This window comes from Myotis daubentonii, chromosome 17 (genome assembly GCF_963259705.1).
Source record: "Myotis daubentonii chromosome 17, mMyoDau2.1, whole genome shotgun sequence".
In the NCBI taxonomy this organism is placed as follows: domain Eukaryota; kingdom Metazoa; phylum Chordata; class Mammalia; order Chiroptera; family Vespertilionidae; genus Myotis; species Myotis daubentonii.
Genome location: NC_081856.1, coordinates 47,838,739 through 47,861,720, shown reverse-complemented (window position 1 = coordinate 47,861,720; position 22,982 = coordinate 47,838,739). Strand labels below are relative to the sequence as shown.

The window sequence follows — 22,982 nt, the reverse complement described above, 5'->3', positions numbered from 1 at the left end:
CATGTAATTTTTAGGAATAACATGTATGGTAAAATGACATATCTTTGAAGCTTCATAGTGTAAATTATCTCTTGTTTCTTGATTTTTCTACTATAGACTATTTTATTTGTTACTAAGTGTATTTTTATTCCTTAGGAAATTATTCTTCATGTGTCTTTATTGTACTTCTTCTGGTGTTTATGTATGCACATACACATACACATACACATACACATACACATACACATACATATACATATACATATATATATTCCCTTTATTTTTACCCTTACTTGTATGTTTTGTCCAAATAATACATGTATGCAGTTTAGAAAGTCAAGCCTTGAAGACAAAGTATAATAACATATAACAAAATATAGCTATTTCATAGGGAAGGTACCTCCACATTGCTAAGATGCTTCTACTGTGTTTCTTTATTCATTAATTTTAGATAACATTTACTTTCTGTTTTCATAGATGAGGTGTTAAGTCCCGTTCCCTTTATTTACCTTCCCTCTATTTTATTTTTTATCCTCACCTGAGGATATGTTTGTAAAAACTGATTTTAGAGAAGGAGGGAGGGAAAGAGAGAGAAACATCCATATCAGTGAGAAGAATGGATCATAGGTACCACGAGGAAGCTCCAACCAAAGGGGCCACCAGGCCAGGGCCCTCCTCTCTTTCCCCCCCAGTGTGGTTAAATGGCCATTCGAATGTAAAGCAATTGTTTTTTCAGGAATATGACTATGTAAGCCCCCCCACCCCAGATTAAATAATGTATTATAATTATATTCCCTTTATTTTTCAGTTTTGATTTTTGTTAACATCTTATTTTAAGATTAGTCATACAGTATTCCTCTCATTCTCTAACAGCCTTCCCTGGCTCCTGTTGTCTGCAGGTTGAAGTCCAAGTTCAGTGTGTGTGAGGCTGTGAGCTTACCTGGCTCCTCCACTTCAATCTTTTGGCCTCGCAACCACTGCTTTCGGTCTCTGTGCTTCAACTCTACAGTCCTATTTGTAGGGTCTTGAATGGGCATATTTCCTCTTGCCTCCATGCCTTTCTATGTCCTTGAACACTTCCTCTGTACTTACCAAGGCTTCGTTTCCTCTAGAAAAGTCTTTCAGTCCTTTCATTCCCACTCCCACCTCCCACATGTGTGGGTTAGGTACCCCTTAACAGCCTTGTACAATTCTACCACGGCTGTACTCATCCTATTTTGTAATTCTTTATGCTAACTGTTCTCCAGATGTGGCCTAGGGTCTCTGAGGCCTCCTAAAATAAAAGAGGTCAGGTCAAGGACTGGGTTTTTCGACTGTAACATCTGAAAACATCGAATGTTTTGCAGAACTTTAGGGCTTGTGAGGAAAACAGCCTTGGGACTTATGCTCCAAACCTGTGCAAGTGTGTAACCAGTTTAGCCGCTAAAACAGTAGCAATCCTAATGAAACTTAGCACAGCTAATCTTCCCTGGGATTTGCACTCCTGCACAGCCTTAAACCCTAGGGCTCATCTCTTCCGTATGAGATTTAGGACCTGGAATAGTTTGCCTATGGGTATCATTTTTATCAAAATTTAATATATTTTATTGGTTTTTTACAGAGAGGAAGGGAGAGGGATAGAGAGTCAGAAACATCAATGAGAGAGAAACATCGATCAGCTGCCTCCTGCACACCCCCTACTGGGGATGTGCCCACAACCAAGGTACATGCCCTTGACTGGAATCGAACCTGGACCCTTCAGTCCGCAGTCCGCAGGCCGGCACTCTATCCACTGAGCCAAACCAGCCAGGGCATGAGCAAATTTGTTTTAAAGAAACATGCATTGTAGCTGATTGTACCTCCTGTTCCAGGAAGCCTTTCCTGATCGACCGCCTCCCTCCTGCATATCCTTATGGCTTTCTGTGCAGATCTGTTTGTCTTTCCTACCCGGCTAGCGAGAAAGAAGTCCAGGAAAACTGGTTTCACCGTTTGGCACTGCTCTTTGTTGACAAGGTGATTTTCTTTTCCAGCCTTCTGAGTGCCTGGTCTCAGGTCTGTTGTAGTAGGTTTGAAACCCAGATGACACTGCGCTTTCTGCAATGGAAATGTAATTCCCTCCTTTATTAATATCTGGCTGACCACGCTCTGTTGCCCATAGTAGATGTTCTTAAATTAGAGTAGACTCATGGATCTCTAAGAACTCAGGAGCGTTCTGAAAGTATATGCAAAACTTCTGATTTGCTTATCTTTTAATAGAGAGGGGATATAATATAATCAGACTCTAGAAAGGGTCCAGCCCCTACCCCCCCAAAAATACCACTTGCCCATAGGAGAAAGGTCTTAAGGTGCTGAATAGTACCCAAATGCTTATAATTTCTCAGAAATACCATCTGCTCTCTTGCTTTAAATACCAGTTGCTTCCTCAGCCCATCATTTTATTAATCCTTTAGAAGTATTACACAAATCATGCCTTGAAGGAAGCTTTCCTTGATTCCTGGATTCGGTTTCTGCTTTGGGTTTCTCTGGGCTCCTGTAGCAATGGTCACATGCGTTGTAGCGTAGCACTCCATACCTTTACAGATGGTTTCTCACTTGAAAATGGGCATGTGAGTTTCTTCCTTATAGGCTTAGTACAATATCTGTCAGCAAATGGTAGTAGTTCTTGTTTGCTTTATTCTTCCTCTTGCCTTTCTCACCAAGAGTATGAGCCTCTGTATTGTAAAGTCAGTGTTTTTTGTTTTTCTGTGATAATTTTGGATAGATTAGCGTTCAGGAGTTCAGTAGAACCTGAGAAAGATCGGATCATTCTTTAGCCCTAGAACCAAACAAGGGGGATACTTTTCAAACCAGTAAATGATGGCCCTGGCCAGTGTGGCTCAATTGGTTGGAGCATCATCCCATGTCCCGAAGGGTCGAGGGTTCGATTCCCAAGGTCAGGGCACAAGCCCAGGTTGTGGGTTTGACCCTCAGTTGGGGTGTGTGCAGAAGCAGCCAATCGATGTTTTTCGCATCAATGTTTCTCTCTCTTCCTCCCTTGCCCTTCAAACTACCGCCCCGAGGGCCGGATCTGGCCGTTTGAAATGAATAAAACTAAAAAAAAAAAAAAGATGGTACCCTTTTATGTAATGATGTTTACTTTGAATTTATATTAGTTCACACAAACACTCCATCCATGCTTTTGTTCCGGCCCTCCTGTCCAGTTTAAGAACCCATTGTGGCCCTCGAGTCAAAAAGTTTGCCCACCCCTGTTCTAGAATCATATCCCAGATCCTAGAGGGAGGATTAAAAAAAAAAAAAAAAGAAAACTAGTGAAATTATGGCATTTCCAGTAGAGCCATTTGTTTAATGTTTGTGCGTAGTCAGAATTATAAAATCCTTATAAAATCTCAGGCACGTGCCACACTGGAGACTGACAGGAATCAATCTATTGTAGCCGCTTTTTCTTTCATCTTGGGAAGACATTCATTCTCTGAGCACCAGATGGAAAAGTTAATGCTTAGAGGCCCTGACGGTAAAAAATCTTTAACTGCCAGAATGGCACTCAGTGACTTGATATGCTTGAGTTACAGAAGACCCCTTGAAGGAACAGCAGATTGGCGCCTCCCATTGCACTGTATGCCACGAAATAACGCTCACGGAGGAGAATGGGGCTGTAAGCCCTTGTGCTTTTAAAATGATTTCTTTCTTTGATTTTTGGGGGCATTGAAGTCAGCCAAGTTTGTGTGAGTCAGAATAAGTTAAATAGGAACGTGATGCGAATTCACAGCATTTCCTCTACTCAGAAAGTTCAGGAGATCATAAAAGACAAGGGAGGCCACAGACAGACATGGGCAGGCTCTGGTAAGGAGGCTCCCCAGGAGGGTTGGAGCGCCTGTACCAGGGGTCGGAGGATCCTGACGAAGTTTGAGAACTGATTGCTTTTCTTCTCTCAAGTCGAGAGTCAGGGTTGGCTTCGCCACAGTTGGCTGACATGACTCTTGTTTTTGGCCATGGGTATTTCATTTCTCACTCCCCTCTCTCCTGGTTTATTAGTTCAGAAATTGATACATGAAGGTAGTTATCAACTGTAGTTGAATGAAGTTAAATTGTGTATTCAGTAATATGTATTGACGGTTTTAGTTTAGCAAGATGCAGCTGTGTTTCACTCAAAGATACTGACTTTGACTTATTAAACAAGTTCATTTTGTGTGTGTGTGTGTGTGTGTGTGTGTGAAATGTACTAGTGCTTAAACTATTAAGGTTGTTAATAAAATTTCTTATCTTATTTATCATGACAACATTTACTAGACAAAACACTGTTTTATACACGTACATACACACTTTAAAAATGTGGATCAGCCCTGACCAGTTTGGCTCAATGGATAGAATGTTGGCCTGCGGACTCAAGGGTTCCCGGTTCGATTCTGGTCAAGGGCATGTACCTTGGTTGTGGGCACATCCCCAGTAGGGGGTGTGCAGGAGGCAGCTGATTGATGTTTCTCTCTCATAGATATTTCTAACTCTCTACCCCTCTCCCTTCCTCTCTGTAAAAAAAAAAAAAAAAAAAAAAATCAATAAAATATATTTTAAAAAAAATAAAAATGTGGATCATTTTTTGTTTATACAGTTTGTAAGTCGTGTTTGGGTACTATATTATCCTTTGTGTTATCATTGTGAATTTATGTGGTATATTTGGGAATTGTTAGCAGATTTTTAAGTTTAGGATTTTAAATTAATCAAGTAGTCCTTGCATATTAGACTAGTCCTCTAAAGGAGGCCGCATGGGCTGGTGAATAAAAGCGTGGTTTCTGGAGTCTGAAAGACCTGGGACTGTGCCCAGAGTGTCTCCCATATAGAGCAGCACTGTCTACTATGGCAGCTACTGGCCACATGTAGCTATTAAGCACTTCAGATGTGGTTCATATGACTGCCTGAATTTAAATTGCATTTAACTTTAATTACTTTAGGCCTAGGTAGCCACATGTGACTGGTGGCTAGCGTATTAGGTCTCATAGGATGAGGTGACTTAACTTTGCTGTGTTCCAAACTTCCCATCTGTTCAGATGAGGTCATACTTAAACTACCTTTTGTAGTTGTAAGAATAAGTACATGAATGTATTTAAGGAGCTTTACACTATACCTGGAATAGAATATGTCCTTGAGAAATGATAGTTATAATGATTACATATTTAATAAACTGGACTTACTTTCCTTTTGAGCATTAATTTAAATCTGTTTATTTTTATTCCCTTTCAGGATTAATTTATTTTTGGAAATCAAGTGCAATATTAAGAGGAAAACAAACTGTACTGCACATTATTGGAAGCCATTTCTGCTAATTTTATTACATTTTAAAATTTATGATTTGATTTGAATACTATCATGGGAGGAGCAGTGAGTGCTGGGGAAGATAACGATGACTTAATTGATAACTTAAAAGAAGCTCAGTATATCCGCACTGAAAGAGTGGAGCAAGCCTTCAGAGCAATTGATCGCGGAGATTACTATTTGGAAGGCTACAGAGACAATGCTTACAAAGACTTAGCCTGGAAGCATGGGAACATACACTTGTCAGCACCTTGCATTTATTCTGAAGTTATGGAAGCATTGAAACTTCAACCAGGATTGTCTTTTCTTAACCTGGGAAGTGGAACCGGATATTTAAGTACAATGGTGGGCTTAATTTTAGGTAATTTTATTTTTGTAAAATTCTTTTTTAAAAAGTAAGCTAAGTTTGTATTACTGTTTATGATTTTCGGGGTTTGTAACTTTGTTTGTGTACAGTATATGTTGGAATACTTCAAGTAGTTATCTTCCTTCAGTGGAAGCACAAAGTAATAGTCATCTTTTCATAGTCTCAGCCTTGACTCTAATAGTAGCTTCTGCATTTAGTCCTAGACTTCAAGAGCTCTGGGGATTGTTTTCCAACCCCCGGTCATTGTACTTAAAACTGAACAGTTGGTAGGCAGGAGACTGAGGAGTATAATGTAATTTATTTCAGGTAAGGTGTTCTGACTGCGGGCATAGAGTTTGATAGTTATCAATGTCCCATTTTAAAGGGAATGGTGCCAGGTTTTTTTTTTTAAAGATACAGGAGTATGTGGGTACAGAGGATGTGGCACTGGCAGGCAAAGCAAAGGATTGGAAATAAACCACAGTAGAGAGAAGTACATGCCATTATGGTTTCAGCATACCTTAAGTAATGGCCTGTTCTGCCAGGTGTTATTTCTGGTATGAGTATAGAGCAGTGATCAAAAGGGACAGATAGCTCTGTCTGGGAGAAGTTTATTGGGTGCTTACTACGAGGGCGAGGCATTGATTTCCATGTGTATAGGAGAGTTAAACTGAAGCACAGACGTTAAATATCTTGCCTAAAGTCGCATAGCGAGGAAGTGACAGATGGAAAATATGGAATGTGGTGGAAAAGCGTGTCTAGAAGAAAATCTATAAGGACATTATGATGTTGGATGGAGAATGAACAACCATGAATTTTGCTGAGCCACTTAGTATTTACTGAGTGCTGCTGGGTGGCAAGAATTAAGTGGAGCATGAAGGCCCATAACATAGCCTCTTGCCCTTGAATTCACAGACTGGTGGGGGTGGGGGGTGCTGGGGGGGAAGACAAAACCAGCGCTTCTCATCCAATGGGATATGTGCTGTAGTTGAGGTATACTGTATGCCCAAGTAATAGGGATAAGACTGGTTTAAAATTTGCTCTAAAGTGATGGGGAATCATTGAAAGATTTTTAAATATAGAAGCTCTGATTATACTCTAGCAGGGGTAGGGAACGCCTGGTCATGGGCCCTGTAAGGCCCTTGAAATCATTTGGTCTGGCCCTGCCAAGGCATCAGGGGTGAGTTAATTAAATGTTTGACAAAATATAGCAGGCTGATTTTAAGTTGAAAATTTTGTATGGCCCATGAATAATGATATAATAATCCAAATGGCCCTGGGCGGAAAAAAGGTTCCCACCCCTGCTAGGGTAACTAGGTCCCAGGATGCTGGGACAGTCCTTGTTCATCCCTGTGGTCCTAGCATCATCAATAATGTTCTTTTCTTTCCCAAAGTATCCCATTTTGAGCAATAAATTGTGTGGTCACATGACATTTAAGGCATTTTTAGTCCTGAAATTTTCCTTTCCTACACGCTGGCTAGTGCCTTCGTTTCTTAATCATGGAACCTACAATCTATTTCATTAAAAAAAAAAAAAATAGGGCATTTTCCTCCCACAATTGAGTTTTTGATAAATAATAATTCCTCAAAAATGTAGCAAATAATTAAGTTTTACCAAGACGGAAATTTAGCAGCTTCCATGTGCATTTGGTTCTCCGGCTGCCCTGAGACAGGAGTTTCTCTGCAGGTGGGGAACCTCACACATCCATCACTTGTATCACTAGTGCCTCTTCAACAAAGGAATCTCTAGGCTTCGAGACAGTCTCCAAACCAAAGCAAGTTAGTGGGGAGTGCAGGTAGAGTTTCTTTTCAAAAGTTACCTTTGAGTTAGTGCATTTCTTGACTAGTTCTGGCAACTTTAGACTGGAGTCCAGGCCTCATACCATGTCCTGCCAGCCTCAGAGCACCTGTTATCCTGTCTTCCACTTCTCCAACCCTGTTGACTGGTTCCTGCTGAAGGTCAGTCTAGCCCAGCGGTTCTCATCCTGTGGGTCGTGACCCCTTTGGCGGTCGAATGACCCTTTCACAGGGGTCGCCTAAGACCATCCTGCATATCAGATATTTACATTATGGTTCATAACAGTAGCAACATTACAGTTATGAAGTAGCAACGAAAATAATTTTATGGTTGGGGGTCACCACAACATAAGGAACTGTATTTAAAGGGCCAGAAGGTTGAGAACCACTGATCTAGCCAAAGGCCTGGCTGCGGGGAGAGGGTAGTATTTAGTAACCCTGCTAGCAGGGAGGTGGCCCTCTTAAACTCCATTTCTTAGTCCCAGTCTCCCAAGAGATTAGATACCTCTGTCCAGATGCATTTGTAGGGTAACCTCACACTTCATTGTATCTTGAATGTCTTTTAACCCATACCAGAGACCAGTGTGGGGAAACAGACCCTTGTGTAAATGAGCCACAATGCACTAGATGTTTTCCTCCTGTTACAAGTCTCCAGGGAGTCAGGAGTCTTTAGTTACATGTATGACTATAGTTACTAGAATCAGGGGTGGGCAAACTTTTTGACTCGAGGGCCACAATGGGTTCTTAAACTGGACCGGAGGGCCGGAACAAAAGCATGGATGGAGTGTTTGTGTGAACTAATATAAATTCAAAGTAAACATCATTACGTAAAAGGGTACGGTCTTTTTTTTTTTTTTTTTTTTTAGTTTTATTCATTTCAAACGGGCTGGGTCCGGCCCGCGGGCCGTAGTTTGCCCACGGCTGCACTAGATAATCTAAGATTTACTGTGTGTGATCCTGCATGGTTAAGACCAAGATATAGTTCCTCTCTTTTTGATGGGAAATAATTTATTTTGCAAGAAAGATAAAATAAAAACATTTTAAAGAAGGAAAGGAAGAAAGAATAGAGTCTGTAAAACTATGATTACAGCTAATAAATATTAGATCTATCCAACTTCTGAGGAAGTTTTATTTTTTTAAAAACCGTCTCCCTTTTTTGGTTTGTATTTTGAGAGCATTTAAGTCAAGGAAGGGAGGATTCATCCATAAAAATCACTTAGAACTAGACCCAAAAAAGGATGTTATATGCTTCCCGTAATTATCTGGTATGGTGAATCAGCTGTGCCTCTCTTGCTTCACAGTGACCTTATTAACAGGAGTTCTCTCCTTATTAAGGAGCTGTAACACCATGGCTCTCAGCCATGTTTCTCTCCCAGTCACAAGATGCGGATGACAGGTGCTCACCAATTGGAAGGTTCTTATCTGAGGGCTTACTCTGTAATCTAGAGGAATCCAGGCTGAGGAAGGGAGAGCAGGGCGTCTGTGCTTTGGTCATACAGATAAGACGATATTCCTTGAGGAATTTCCATTAGCACTCCAGAAACACACCTGTAAAGGTTGGGTAATCATCTTGAGAGCGCTTTTGTTATTCAGTGTGGGAAACTTAGGTTTATCTTAAGGAAATTTCTTGTGATTAAAGTTCATTTAAAGCAGTTATTCATAAATTCATATTTGCCCCAGATCATCTCATTTTGACAGCTTGTTGAGTTTCAAATTGAAGATAAATTCTTCTTGTTTCCATTCTCTTCTCATGAAGAGTCTTCCTAGAACTAAGGAATTTCACAAAGATTCTTGTATTTAATTTATTCTCTCAGTATTATCTTATCATACCTAGGGAACCCCATTGCAAAATAGGGTACAAGGAAAGAAGCTTCCCAAGTCCTCTGCTTCCCAGAGTTGAGTTAAATATCAGAACTGTGATGGCAAGTTATTCTGATAATCTTTCTGATTCGGGCAGGTATGGTTCTTCTCTATGCTGATCCTTTTTGCTTAGGGTTTCGCTATAATATCAAGGTTCATCAGCTTGGTAGTTGCTGAGTTAATAGGAATGAGTGTGGAGAGACTGAATCTTTCCAACACTGTGTATTTCACTGCCTTAGCACTATGCTAGTTCCTAAAGGTGAAACACTTCATAAGCTTGTGTGCTTAACAGGAAACTTATTGCCAACATATGTAAATACCAACAACTGCTGTATTGTCCAAAACAGCTAATTAGTTAAGCTATATGTTGCCATCATGGTTGGTCTCTATACTCTTTCTCTTAACCTCAGGGCAGAGACCTCAGATACTCACGTTTTTTCACTTTCCTTTTAGCCCCACTCAATTCAGTGAGCTTTAGTAAATTTGCAGCGTTGTGCAAGCATTACTATAATCAAATTTGAGAACACTTCCATTGCCCCAAAGAAGACCCCCAATTTCCAGTTGCATCCATTCCTATCCCTACCCCAGCCCCTGACAAACACTCATTTACTTTATGTCTCCGTAGATTTGCCAAGTTTCTGTACATTTCTTATAAATGGTATTATACAATATATGGTCTTTCGTTGATATTTCAACATTTTTGTTTTATTTTTTGGTTAATCCTCACCCAAGGGTATTTTTTTCATTGATTTTTAGGGAGAGTGGAAGAGAGAGGGAAAGACAGAGAGAGAAACATCAATGTGAGAGAAACACATCAATTGGTTGCATCCTGCACGAGCCCTGACCAGGGCTCGGGTAGGGAGGAGCTTGCAACCAAGGTATGTGCCCTTGACCGGAATTGGACCTAGGACCCTTTAGTCCATAGGCCCACGCTCTATCCACTGAGCCAAACTGGCTAGGACGAGATTTCAATATTTTAGACATTTAGTTTACATAAGGCTTTGAGTCCATCTCTGACTCTTGAACACATTCAGATTTTGTGTAATCATTTCTAAGATTCAAGTGTAATAAAAATAGCACTTATATCTATATACTAGTATAAAAGCCTAAGCGACCGTTATGACCAAATGACCGGTCACTGGTTGCTATGATGCACACTGACCACCAGGGGGCAGACGCTCAACACAGGAGCTGCCCCCTGGTGGTCAGTGCACTCCCACAGCCAACCTCCCGTGGTCCCTTCCCCCCGGCTGGCCAGCCCCCATCAGCCCCGATCCCCGGCCCCAATCAGGACTAGCCGATACAGTCCCTGATAGGCACTGATTGACAACCAGGGCAAGGCATCCCACCCGTGCACGAATTTGTGCACTGGCCTCTAGTTCTAATATGAAATCAGGGTTGAGAACCATATGTCAGTTACGGTTTTGCTTCCACAACTAACCAGTTCTGTATACAAGGAGAAGGGCACACATGTTAAGTCCTAACGATTTGTACCCATCTTGTACTGTATAGTATATGAAGCACTTCTACATAATTTACATGCTTTCCTAGGGACCCATTTTATACTGTAGGAAAGACTTCAAATAGCAAGTGACTGATCTCAGATTATGCAACTGTTAGGAGGAACCAAGGTTGGACACTAGACATCTGCCCTTAAATTCACTTTCTCACCACCCACAGTGTTTAGATTTGAGTCCTCAGTTGAAATGGTGGACCTTGAATTAGTTCATCTTTAGAGCTCTGCTAGTTATGTATTATGAAGTACTTTTTGCGTGTGGCTGTGTTCTGTAAATTAGCTTGACAATTCTGAAGGTACTGATGACTGCATTCAAATGTCAAACAAACTCTCAGATTTCATTGGCCTTCCTCATGAAAATGCCTACCATGCACATCCCACTCATACAGCCTTTTAGGGTACTTGGAGTAGGGGAAACTGGGGCATTGTGTATCGTATGGGGTCAATATGTATGTAAATAAGAAATGTAGATGAACACTTCATACCTATACCTAATAATTATTGACCTGTATGTATAAGCTTTGATTATTGACTAACTGGTAGGTGATAAATGAGTTAGATTAGGTCCAACTACTATAAAAGAAAAACAGTCACTAGATTTTATTATATTGGTATTATACCATATTTGTTATTGCTCTTAATAAATGGTCTATTGCCAGCCTTAAAAATCATTTCCAACATATATGATACCTAGATTTTTCTAATAAGTATATTTGTCTTAATAAGCTTTTACTTCTGTTATGTTTCTATTTTCTCTTTAATATTTAGCCATTAAGGATAGTGGTCAACTGTTACAAGTTTCATTTTATAAAATATGTATTACAAAAATTAAGCATTTATTATTTCATAGAAAAAATATCTCACATTAACAAATACAGAATAGCATTGAAATTTATTGACTACAAAGTCAAGTTTACACTCCATCTGTTAGATAATATTAGAAAGTGTTAACACTTCTTTGGATACAGTTTCATTTTTTTCTATTAGCAGCTTGTACCTTTCTATTAGAATTATGTTGTTTATTTTTAAATCTTTTACTTTTTTCTTTGACTCACTCTTTTAAAAAAATATTTTTTTATTGATTTCAGAGAGTAAGGGAGAGGGAGAGGGAAAGAGAGCTAGAAATATCAATAGTGAAAGAGAATCATTGATCAGCTGCCTCCTGCATACCCCCTACTGGGGATGGAGCCTGAAACCTGGCTATGCGCCCTGACCAGGACTTGAACCTGACCTGATTCATGGGTTGATGCTCAACCAGTGAGCCACGCTGGCCAGGCAGATCATTTTTTTTTTTTAATAATCAAATGCAATATGATAGAAATATAGTAGGTTAAAGCATTATCTTTATCTGATTTTGGTTTTAAGATAGCTTATGAACATTTTGGTTTAATTTTTATAGTTTAGGTAGTTTCTAGATCACAAATCATTTTTATGTGCCTTCTAAACATTCAAGCATGATAATTGGTGACTGATTTTTGTGGTTATTTTAAAATTCCAATATAGTATTTTTAATGACAGACAGTAGGGTGCACATACAGTTAAGTAGTTCCTATGATAGATATAAGGTACAGTACATACGTCCATATAAGATAGAAAAAATAAATAGCACATACACAAGCACAAGCACAAGCTATACACTTTCTCCTAGGAGTCCAATCTCTAAACTAAATAACAAATGTAGAGTAGAAAACCTTGTTGGCTCAATTTCAGAAATTCGAAAATAAATAGTATAACTGGATGGATTTGTGGGGTGGGGCGGGGGGGGGGGGGGGCAGGCAGCATGCGCAGTAACAGTAGCCTATGAAATGTGAATCCAGTTAAGTCATATTGTCAGTAAGCAGGTAACCAGGGTGGGGAAAGGAGCCATCCCAGAATCTTCAGCGGCTGAGGAAGCTCTCCCATTGTCCTCATTCCTGGAATGTTACTCATCCTTGGCTTTCTGTAAAAAGATACACCAAGTGAAAAGTATGAAGTATGGAACAGGAGAGTAAAATCAGCTCTGTAAAAAGTTGACTGATGGCCATATTCTGCTAGAGACAATGGGAGCTCCAGAAGACATAGAATGTGGTCTTGGCCCTTGAAGTTAGCAGTCACTGGGTAGTGGTGGGATCCTGTGAGATATTTTCATAGTATCTAATAGCCCCTGGTTTTGAGATTTTAGAATTACTACATTTTTAACCAACGCTAAAAGAACTTAAAACTTCATAGAGTATGTGACTGTTTATTTGTCAGTATTGTCTTGACAAATAAGCATTATTTTTGTTTTTATTTTTTAATTAAAACAGTACAAATTCTGAGATTTCCATGTAGCTTTTTCAATCTGTGGCTAGCAGATATTCACATATTTCAAGCCCTCTTTAAAATGTTCCTGTGATAAATGAGCAAAAATTAAGCTCTGTAATGACTTATTATTTATTTTTTAAGTAAAAGTGCTGCTACGATTGCAGGTCCTTTTGGAATAAATCATGGGATTGAGCTTCATTCAGATGTGGTGGAATATGCCAAGGAAAAACTGGAGAGCTTCATCAAAAATAGTGATAGCTTTGATAAGTAAGTATTTATATATATAGTTTTGGTTTTATAGCACTTCTAAATAGATATCTGACATGTCTGTTCCTCAATAGTATTCATTGACCCTAAATTGTTCCAATTGAATGCAGCAAAAGTCAGTGTGGTATAAAATGAGAAAAGAAATTAACATAAAAATTATTCTGTGATATAAACTTTGATTCTTTGTAAATCTATAGTAAGTTATCTATAAATGAAAAAACTTACTTTTTAATCTTATGCTTCTGTCACTTATTAATAGGCTAATTACCATTCATTAAACATAATGCAAGTCCCTTTTCTGAAAATACAGAGATGCTTGGTTAGAATGCTTTCCTGGAACTGGTTTTATACTTTTGGGATAGTAATTTAGTAGTTCTGCCCTCTTCAGTTGTCACACAAGGATGGTACCTGTTAGCATACAAGGGACTTTCTTAAAAATATTCAGTTACTTTGTAATATATCTAGACGAAATTATGATAGAAATACATTGATCTATCTTGTGATAGGGTAGTGTTTGGGAAATTTGTTTATAAAACCATTGTTTTGAACTCGTACTTCCCCTTTGAAAAAATACTGCAGTCTTTTGTTCTTCAGCCGACAGGGAAGTCTGTTTGGTGCATAATACTTCTAACATTCAGTAATGATAACACCATGGACCAAGGGCTTCTTATGCTAAAGTATGCACTCTGAAATTATGTAAAATTTGGAGGGCATTTATTTTTCTCAACCAGTCATATTTTCAAAGAACATTTAAAAGGATAGAAATCACAAGCTTGCAACTTAGTCATTGTATACAACTAAGTTTTAATGCAAAACCATTCAGAGTTCCAACTCACATTGTTGGGAGTGAGCCTTCCTCACTTCCCTCTAGGCCCTGACCATGACCCTGGAGGTGAGAAACTTGGAGGAGTCTGAATCAGAGCTGAGAGCTTTTTTCTAGAGTTCAGGCTGGGGAACTGCCAAAAAGGAAGCCAAGAGGGCCCGTGCATGTCTGCTGGAGGATACTTTTCTCTCTTGTCCTTTCTCTGCCTCTCCTCCCGCAGACGCTGGTCCTTGTCTTCCATTCCCCTTTGCCATTGCCGCTTTTTATCTGTCCTCTGGCAAGAGGCACTTGATTGGTTGAAGAACAGGAAACTGATATTCTGCAGTAAAATAGGGGAGGTTTTGTGTCTACTTAGATGTGGTTGTAACTATTATTAAAGACCTCAGTCGGGCAAGCTTGGGAGAATTTGAAAGTGCTCAGAATTTATTTTGTTCTATAATTAGTTCAATGGCTTTGAGCAAGCCACTTGAAATTTCTGCATCAATTTGCTGAATGCCATCCTTTAGGTTATTTATGCTTCCCTTTATAAATGAACATTTAATTCATATTTTGAATTATTTTTCAAGTGCTTACCGTGTTGGTTCATATATTGTTTCCAAGAATAACATATTGGTAGAAACAAAATAGTTTTTAGCCCAAGTAATTTTATAAGAAATTGGTGTTCAATTTTAGCATCCTTTTGTATTTCTAGCTGTCTTATGAATAGATTAGTAGCATGTTAAATGCTTAAAATGTGGATATAAATATTTTATATCATTTATTGGAACTTATTTTAAACTTATTGAACTTTTATTGTTTTAAGATTTTTTGTTTTGATGCTAAAACTATGTATACGTTAGGACCTTTTGAATACATTTGAACTTAAAAAATATAACAGTAATGTTAGTAAAAGTAAAAGTTTAAGGCCTATTGTAAGGTCTTTATATATATGTGATAGTAATACATTTATTTTATGTATCAATATATAATGACACAGATAATGCAGTTATTAAATAAGAGGAACAAACCTCAGGAAGTGTCTTGAATCACTGAAGCATCTCTGTACAAGTATTTTTGGAGCTCAGCTGCCAAGTGGGTGTGGTTTCAGGAAATAGTAGAATGCCATTATTTAAAGCATTTTTGTGTTGATGTAATTTAAATAGCAAATAATCTGTAACACAGATAAGTTTGATGATTATATATATTGAAGGGTCTCAATTTTTCTAAAACTGTATTCATCTATATATATAAAAGGCTGATATGCACAGTGTCCCCTCGGGAGTTCAACCGAGAGACCGGGAGTTCGATCGCTCGCTATGATGTGCACTGGCCACCGGGGGTGGTGGGGAACGAAGGAAGGTCCTGGCCGGCAGCTGGCAGCTGGGGAAGGCCAGGCCTAGGGACCCTACCTGTGCACAGATTTCGTGCACCGGGCCTCTAGTACAATTATAAAATGATCGCATTTCCTTGGCTGTATTTCATATTATTGCATTATGCAAATTTGTTATTCATAAAATGATGAATCATAAAATGTGATGTGACTGATCTAAATGTCTCTTTTTAATTTCTAAATGTCTGGTCCTTTTCATTTAAATAACCAGTCAGATTTTATAATATAATTGTTTCTGAAGTGTTGCAACTAATTTTTAAAACTGATTCTTATATTAATTAACTGGTCTGAAAAATTAGACAGTTCTAGAAATATTACCTATTCTGGTTTTCAAAGAGTATTCTGAAATATTAGTTACACATTTCAGATTATAAAATTATCTTGTGTATAAAGAGCAGTAGGTACTGGGAAAATATTTCATTTTGCATAAGGCAGTGAGTGGTTGGAAAGTAAATAATCAGAGTTGCTGAGTCATTCATTGGCTTTTCTTTTTATATCACTTTATTTTAGAGACAGAAATTATAAAGATAACATAGTTTTCTTTTAGTGTTTGATGATTTTGTAATTTTTCTTGATGTTTATGGATAATAATTCTTATTTTAAATTTTTTAATTAAAAAATGGTTATGCAAAGTGCTTTTAAAAATCTGATTTCCAATCAGTTTCATTATATTTAATTGTGTCATCAAAATACATATTTTAATTTTAAAAATATAAAGTAACTCAGGAAAATTGATTGCTATTTATGCATTCCTTAGTACACATTATCCTGGATTATGTGTAACATGGAGAATAGATAACTCAAACATAATAGTCTTCCAATCTTGTTTACCCTGTTGGTTTGGATCTTTTTTATCAGTTCCTTTTTTGAAAGTATTGTCATGTCACGATTTAAATTGAATCTTGAAAGTTTTCTTATATATGTCTTATGGACTCCACTGTAAACTTCCAAATATAGTAGGTGAGGGGGAAAAAATCGATGAACTGCTCAACGTTACAATATATAATGTCAGATGACCTTTTAAAAGATACAAATGTGTGTTTTTGTGTGTGCTTTATAAAATAAGCTTGGTTCCTGAATCTTCACAGTAGTATTCCTTCTCTTAGAAACAATAGCATTATAATGCACGTACTTTCAAACTTTTTTCCTACACTTTAGACCTGTAGCAACAGATGAAATAACTCGGAGAAACTACTCTGGATTCACTGTACTTGGAGATGGGAGGAATGGGGGCGCTCTCTTGTATGGTTTATTCCTTTGCTCTACCTAAGTTATCCCCAGATTCACTGAAATACTGTTACAAAACTGACATTTGATGTCAGGGATCCTCTAAAACATTGGCAGAATTTTCCAGTAAAGGACCAGGTAGTCAATATTTTGGGGGTTCCGGGGTTAAATGGTCTCTGTTGCAATTGATCAACTCTGCTATCATGGAGCAAAAGCAGCCAGACACTATGTAAACAGATGGGCACAGGGCGTTCTCTATGTGCTAGGTGCCCTTGAGTCGGCTCCAACCCCTGGTGACCTTCTGAATGAGTGATGTCCACAATGTCCTGTGACAAACAGCCTGCTCAGTTCTTACAGACGCACTCCTGTGGCTGATTTTACAGTCAGTCCATTTCATAGTTGGTCTCGCTCTTTCCCTGCTGCCTGTAGTTTTTCCCCAGCATTGTGGTCTTTTCCAAAGAAACTGCTTTCTCATGATGTGCATGAAGTAGGACAGCTTCGGTTTTTGTCATTTTTGCCTCCATCAATGTTCCAGGCTTGATTTTCTCCGAGACCTTCCTGTTCATCTTTGTGGTGGTCCAGGGTATCTCGTGCAGACTTTATGTATAAAAACAAGCAGCAGGCAGGATTTGAACTGTTACCCACAGTTTGCTGATCCCCATTCTGCTCTTCACATAAACTTTCTAGAACATTTTATTTAGCCCCTATGGTCTAGACAAGTCTGGCTTTCATGAGAGAAGAAGGTTGGGAAAGGTCAAATTATATGAATCAGTTTTGTGCATGCACAGTAAGCAAAATAATCTCTCCAGGTGTGGTTAATTGAAGAGTAAGTCAATTAAAGGAGCCGGAATAGTAACCCTTGACCCTATAAATACTTTGCAAATGAGTTAGGAATTGGTGTAGCATTTATTTATAGCAACATTTATATATTCATATAATATGTAAACGTGCATGTAGTTCACTGGCTTCCTAGAGTGCCTGTTTTGGAGCATGCCATTTCCCTCTAAGACAATAGATCCTATGCTGTGAATTACTATTGGGGGCAGATGAGTGGAAGAGGCAATGCGCTCCTCAAATTTAGTTGAGGTGTAAGTTTTAAATTAATTTCAGAGCTAGTATAGTATTTCACTATAGGAAATTTAATTGATATATGGCAATGTGTAAGTGTCATAATTTTGTTTTCAATGATAGGTTTTTATTTTTCCTGTGCTCTGATATGCTTTGGAAAATTAATACATATATTTTGTCAACTTTGCCTAGTCTTTGAGAGAATTATAGCACACTTGAAGTGGTTTCACTATCTAGAAATATATATTAATAGTATTTAAAAATATTTTCTCAGGTATTTGAAGATTTTTATGTGCCAATGTTCAGATAATAGTTTCATAATAATTATTACAGATTGTAAACAAAATTTTTAATCATGACAAACATTCATATGGTGAGACAGAGAAATTCTTAAAAATAGTCCTTATGGCTGTCAGTGATATATTTTAACATAAGTTAAATGGCCTGGGGAAAAGTTTAATGGCTTCAAATACATTATTAGGAGAAAAAAATTATTGTTGAAATACATGAAGATTCACTTTTGAGGTACCTGTCATATTTCCTATAAAAACTTTAGAGATCGGTGGTGTTTTTTTTTTATTTTCCTAAGGCTTCATTCAATGAAAAATGATTGTATTTGCTTTTAACACTTTGCTTTACATAATGCTTGAATTATTCTGAGATGATTTTGATGCATTTGGAAGGGAAACACTTGAAAAGGTAAAGTCATTGGTCTAAAAAAATTTTTTTTAATTCAGTAGCTTCGTTTTTTATTGTAAGAGGTTTTGAATGGTTTAACAGCATTTGGAGATCAAAAGATTAACATATCCCTGAGTTTTCTTCACAATGGAAAGTTCTGCAGTTTCATCTTATTGTAATGAAATGATCATAGCTCTTAAAACTCAAAATGTATACTTTGACAAAGTGTTTTACAAAAAAGAAGTTTCTGGGATTTGGCAGCTTGTTTTGGATGAGGTATGAGAACAAGGTAGGATTTTTTTCCTATGTCCTTGAAATCCTTTATTCCATTGAAAAATAGTCTAAAATTTCAATGACAGCATCCTGTGGCACATGATAAACTAGGTGTGCAAATTGTCAGCCCCCACTTCAACAGTGTATTGAAGGGGAATGTTGTTTTTTCTACTCTCAGTCAGCTCCTAGACCTAGACTATCCGTCTAAGAGGGAAGCTGCAGGGCAAGGCTAGGTCACCCTGATCTCCTAGCAGCTTATCAAAAGAATTATATGGGCAAGTTGGCAAGGTCCCTGCTGTGAACGAAATCATCTATCCGTCTCAAGATGAAGATATTCCAACATACACCTATAAAGAAAACCACTGCTAAGGTAAGTGATTAGCATCCTGGTGTTATTTTGAGCAATTATTCATGTTGTAAACCAACATATATGTGTTCTCTATTTTCTCACAAATGATTTTCCTTGTACATATTAGTAAGAATATTTTTTCCTCTCTGCATAAGAGAGTAAAAAGCAGTAATTAATATTTAAATCAAGAAATAAGTCTAGAATAAGTGAATTTGTAGTTATTACATACATTTCAGAACTATTTTTTATACAGATAACATTTTTAAAGATATAATTTAGTGTAATTTAGGAGTGTAAGTCATTTATATCTGGGAAATTGTTTTGGAAATGTTCTTCAAAGAATAAAAATGATTGCTGCTTTTTGTTTGAATAACATAAAATTTAAATGAAGTTTCCTAAATCAAACATAAAAACTAGGGAAAGAATGCATGAACCATACTTTTATGAGTAAAATTATAACCACATAGAAATATTTGGTAGACCTCTAGCCAGTTTTTGTTTTCTTTTTTTTTAGGTTTCATTTAGTGTGTAGTTAATGTGAAAAGGTTGAATTTGAGTTTTCTCTCACTATTTTTAGCTTAGATTTTATATGTAAATCTCTAGTATAGTACTGTTTTGTAATGAACTGAAAACTTCTGGTGAGTTTATTGCTACAGTCTTCCAGATTATACAGAAAATGTATTTGTGATTTAAATAATGTTGTTAGCCTGTAGAGGTCTATGGAAACTTAAGGTAAGCTGTAGCTTTCAGAAGATAGTAAAAGCCTAAGGAGGAAAATGTTTTCTTTATTTTTCTTCTCTACATTGGAAGAATTAATAGGATTTGCAGTTTACTCTGAAAACATGCCATCATCTATGTCTGAAAGTAATAATTCTTTACATATATGATACGAATATATGCTATGGATATGAGCATATCTATAAACATTTGCCTGAAAACTTTTCATCATAGAGTTTTGGAAAAAATATTATTAGTTCAATTGGTATGACTTCATTTACATGCAATGCTGTTATAAAAGTCATAATTTTAATATCAGAATACAAAGTGTCTTAAGTATTACCCTTAAGTACATACCTAGTCCGAAATATAAAGCTCATCTATAAGTTTTTTATTAGGAAAGATGATCGATAGCTTATTAATGTATGAAAAAAATGTAAATATAGGCAATTTGAGAGTTGTTTTCTTTATTTTAATATGAAGGATTCTGGTATTATTTGGTGTAAAAGGTCATAATGGTAAGTATAATAAATAATCCCTAGATAGGATACTCTCTGGTAGACACTTTCTTTATAATTACTAAATTGATAGTTACAACCTTTTTGTAATATGTTTGGTATATGAATACACTATTATGTTCTAGATATTTTAGTTTTCTCCCAATTTTACTTTGTCCTTGAAGTTTTAGTATTTTGTATCTAGAAATAGTTCAATCCTTTTGAAATATTGGCTCCAGTTCAACTCAACTTTCAAATTTAAGTGTTCTGGTAAAGGAAATTAATATAAATATGTCAAATAAAAGTATAAAGACCCCATATGCATATGTTAGGAGTATATGTTCCATTTGCACTAATGGAAATTATTTATAATTTTAGAGATCTGTTTTTTCTCTAATGATCCTTTGTAATACTTATCTACATTGAAGCAAATATACTTGTTCTCATCTGATTATAAGGGAAAGCATCAAATTGTTTCCTAGGATAAGGGTGGCTTATTTAAGATCTTAAAAATATAGATCAGTTGATTTATTTATAAAAGGAAAGAGTTTATTTTTTATTTTTTTTGTTTTACTATTTGAGTTTTGCTTTTTAAAATTTGTTTTGGCATTTTTGGAAAAAACATACATGCGTTCTGTAGCACTAAGCTACAGTTATTTATAGTAACAAATTTAGTAAAAGAAGAACTATCATGTTGACAGTGCCATAGGCACTTATTTTTTTCCTTTTTTTTTTAAGCAAGTTTCTCTTCTGTCTTGAGATTTTTGTGATTAGTATCTTCAGTTTGTCAACTTGGGCTTCATGTTCAAAGTTGGTAGGTGGAAAAGGTGACAGAACATTTATGTTTGTTGTATGGTTTGCTTATTTAGTAAATGTTTTGAGTACTGGAATAGGTGATGGAGATACAATTAATTCAGAAGAAATATTCAAAGACAGCAGAAAAACCAGGAGAATATTTCAAAGGGATGATTGTGTTAAGGAGAAAGTCTTTGACGCTTCTCTATTTGCACGTGATAAGCAGAAGGACAGTTGCTGAAATGTATGTGGTTATTGAAATATATCTGTCATATATAAATACGCACATTAATATAAAGTACATATTGATATATTTTACTTTTTCTGTACTGAATCTTTGAAATCCCAGGTTAATTTTATTCTTACACCTCAGTATGGACTAGCCACACTTGAAGGGCTCAATACCCACATGGTGCTAGTGGCTACTCTCTTGGGTATTGTTTCTCTAGATTGTCCTGTCTCATCTTTAAGATCATGGCTTCTCACTTCTCAGGGAATCTTTCTGTACTTCCCCAGGCCTGTTGGTTTCCTTTCATCCTCAGTTTTATAGAATCATATTTCTTTCCTTTAGAGCACTTACCATCGTTGTAAATTAATCTTTAGTCAGATAGTTTGATGCTGTCTCGTCCACAAATACAGGCGTGGATGTTTCCATTGTATTTCCAGTCTTTATACACAACTGGTGCTCAATAAGTAGAATTTGACATAATGAATTTTGCTGACTACTGTAAGGTAACTTTAACCAAGTCACAAATTTAATTTTAGATCAGGCACTAAATTTTTGCAAATTAATTTTGCTGGGATGAGAATGTATAAAATATCACTAATATGAGAAGTAGTTTTAATTGTAAGTTGTTCACTTGTAATGATGTTTTTCTAGGTGATAGCGCTTTAAGCTATCACATATTTTTAAATAGGAAGCTTTTAAAACAGACTTGATGGTGAAACGGTTTAATAATTCAAATTTTTATTTAAATTTTATGGTCATTCATGACTGACTTAAATCATTATAAAAGTAAATATTTAAAATGAATGAAGATTTTAGATAAACTTCATTGAAAATAGTCTTTTTCTTTTTAAAGAATGCTTACTGTGAGTTTGATAAAATGATTAACCCACCTGATCCACAGTATCTAATTACTTGAAAGCCAACATCATATAAATTATATTTTGGCCATATTTTAGATAATCATATGTTGTAACATAGTCTTGAATATAAAAGATAAATTAAACATGGCCCCTATTGTAGCTTAATTTACACTTTTATGTGTGCTGTGCACGTAATGAGGTAAATGAGGTAACTCTTAAAGAGTTGGATAAGATTTCATTGCAAAGCTAATATTTGAACTGTATCTTGAAGAGTTTGTAGGCATTTATCAAAGGAACAGCACATCCACAGATACAGTGTTTCAAAAACACTTTGTAATAGTTCCTCTAAGGCAATTAGGAGCAAATAATTCAACATAGTATGTGTTGGTAGGGGCAGAGCCAGGAAATGATTCTGGAAGGACAACTTGACAATGGCGTCATACAGAGCCCACATGACTTTCTAAGAAGCTTGAACCTATCCTGCCTGCCCTGTAGGTAGCAAAATAATGGAAGAGGGACCTTAAAGTGTGAGCAGTGAGGAGGCAGTTACACTAAAAGAAATAATGGGGCATACACTACCTTAGTTGTGGGATATGGAGAAGAGATTATAGGGTATACACTGTTCACTCACCCCCACCCCGACCCCCTCAACCGTTCCCATCCCACTCCCACCCTACTGCACCAAGAGGACAGGGTGTAATTCTGGCAAATTCTTTAACTGTCAAGGATCCTAATGTGTCTGTATTTTAATGAAAACTTACCG

At 36.9% G+C, this 22,982-nt stretch overlaps 1 protein-coding gene across 7 annotated transcripts in view; it reads left to right on the top strand.

Annotated features, from left to right (window-relative positions):
* Positions 1-22,982, top strand: part of PCMTD1 (protein-L-isoaspartate (D-aspartate) O-methyltransferase domain containing 1) — a 47,170-nt gene that overhangs the window by 11,443 nt on the left and 12,745 nt on the right. For 3 of the 7 annotated variants that reach the window (XM_059672274.1, XM_059672275.1, XM_059672277.1), the window contains 2 exons: positions 5,194-5,626; positions 13,232-13,334. In XM_059672274.1, the coding sequence (XP_059528257.1) occupies positions 5,320-5,626; positions 13,232-13,334 (410 nt within the window). In that variant the 5' untranslated portion in view covers positions 5,194-5,319. Of the gene's footprint in view, positions 1-1,829; positions 1,972-5,193; positions 5,627-13,214; positions 13,335-18,950; positions 19,143-22,982 lie in introns of those variants that run through there. The other 4 variants (XM_059672276.1, XM_059672280.1, XM_059672279.1 and 1 more) reach the window with 4 other exon arrangements.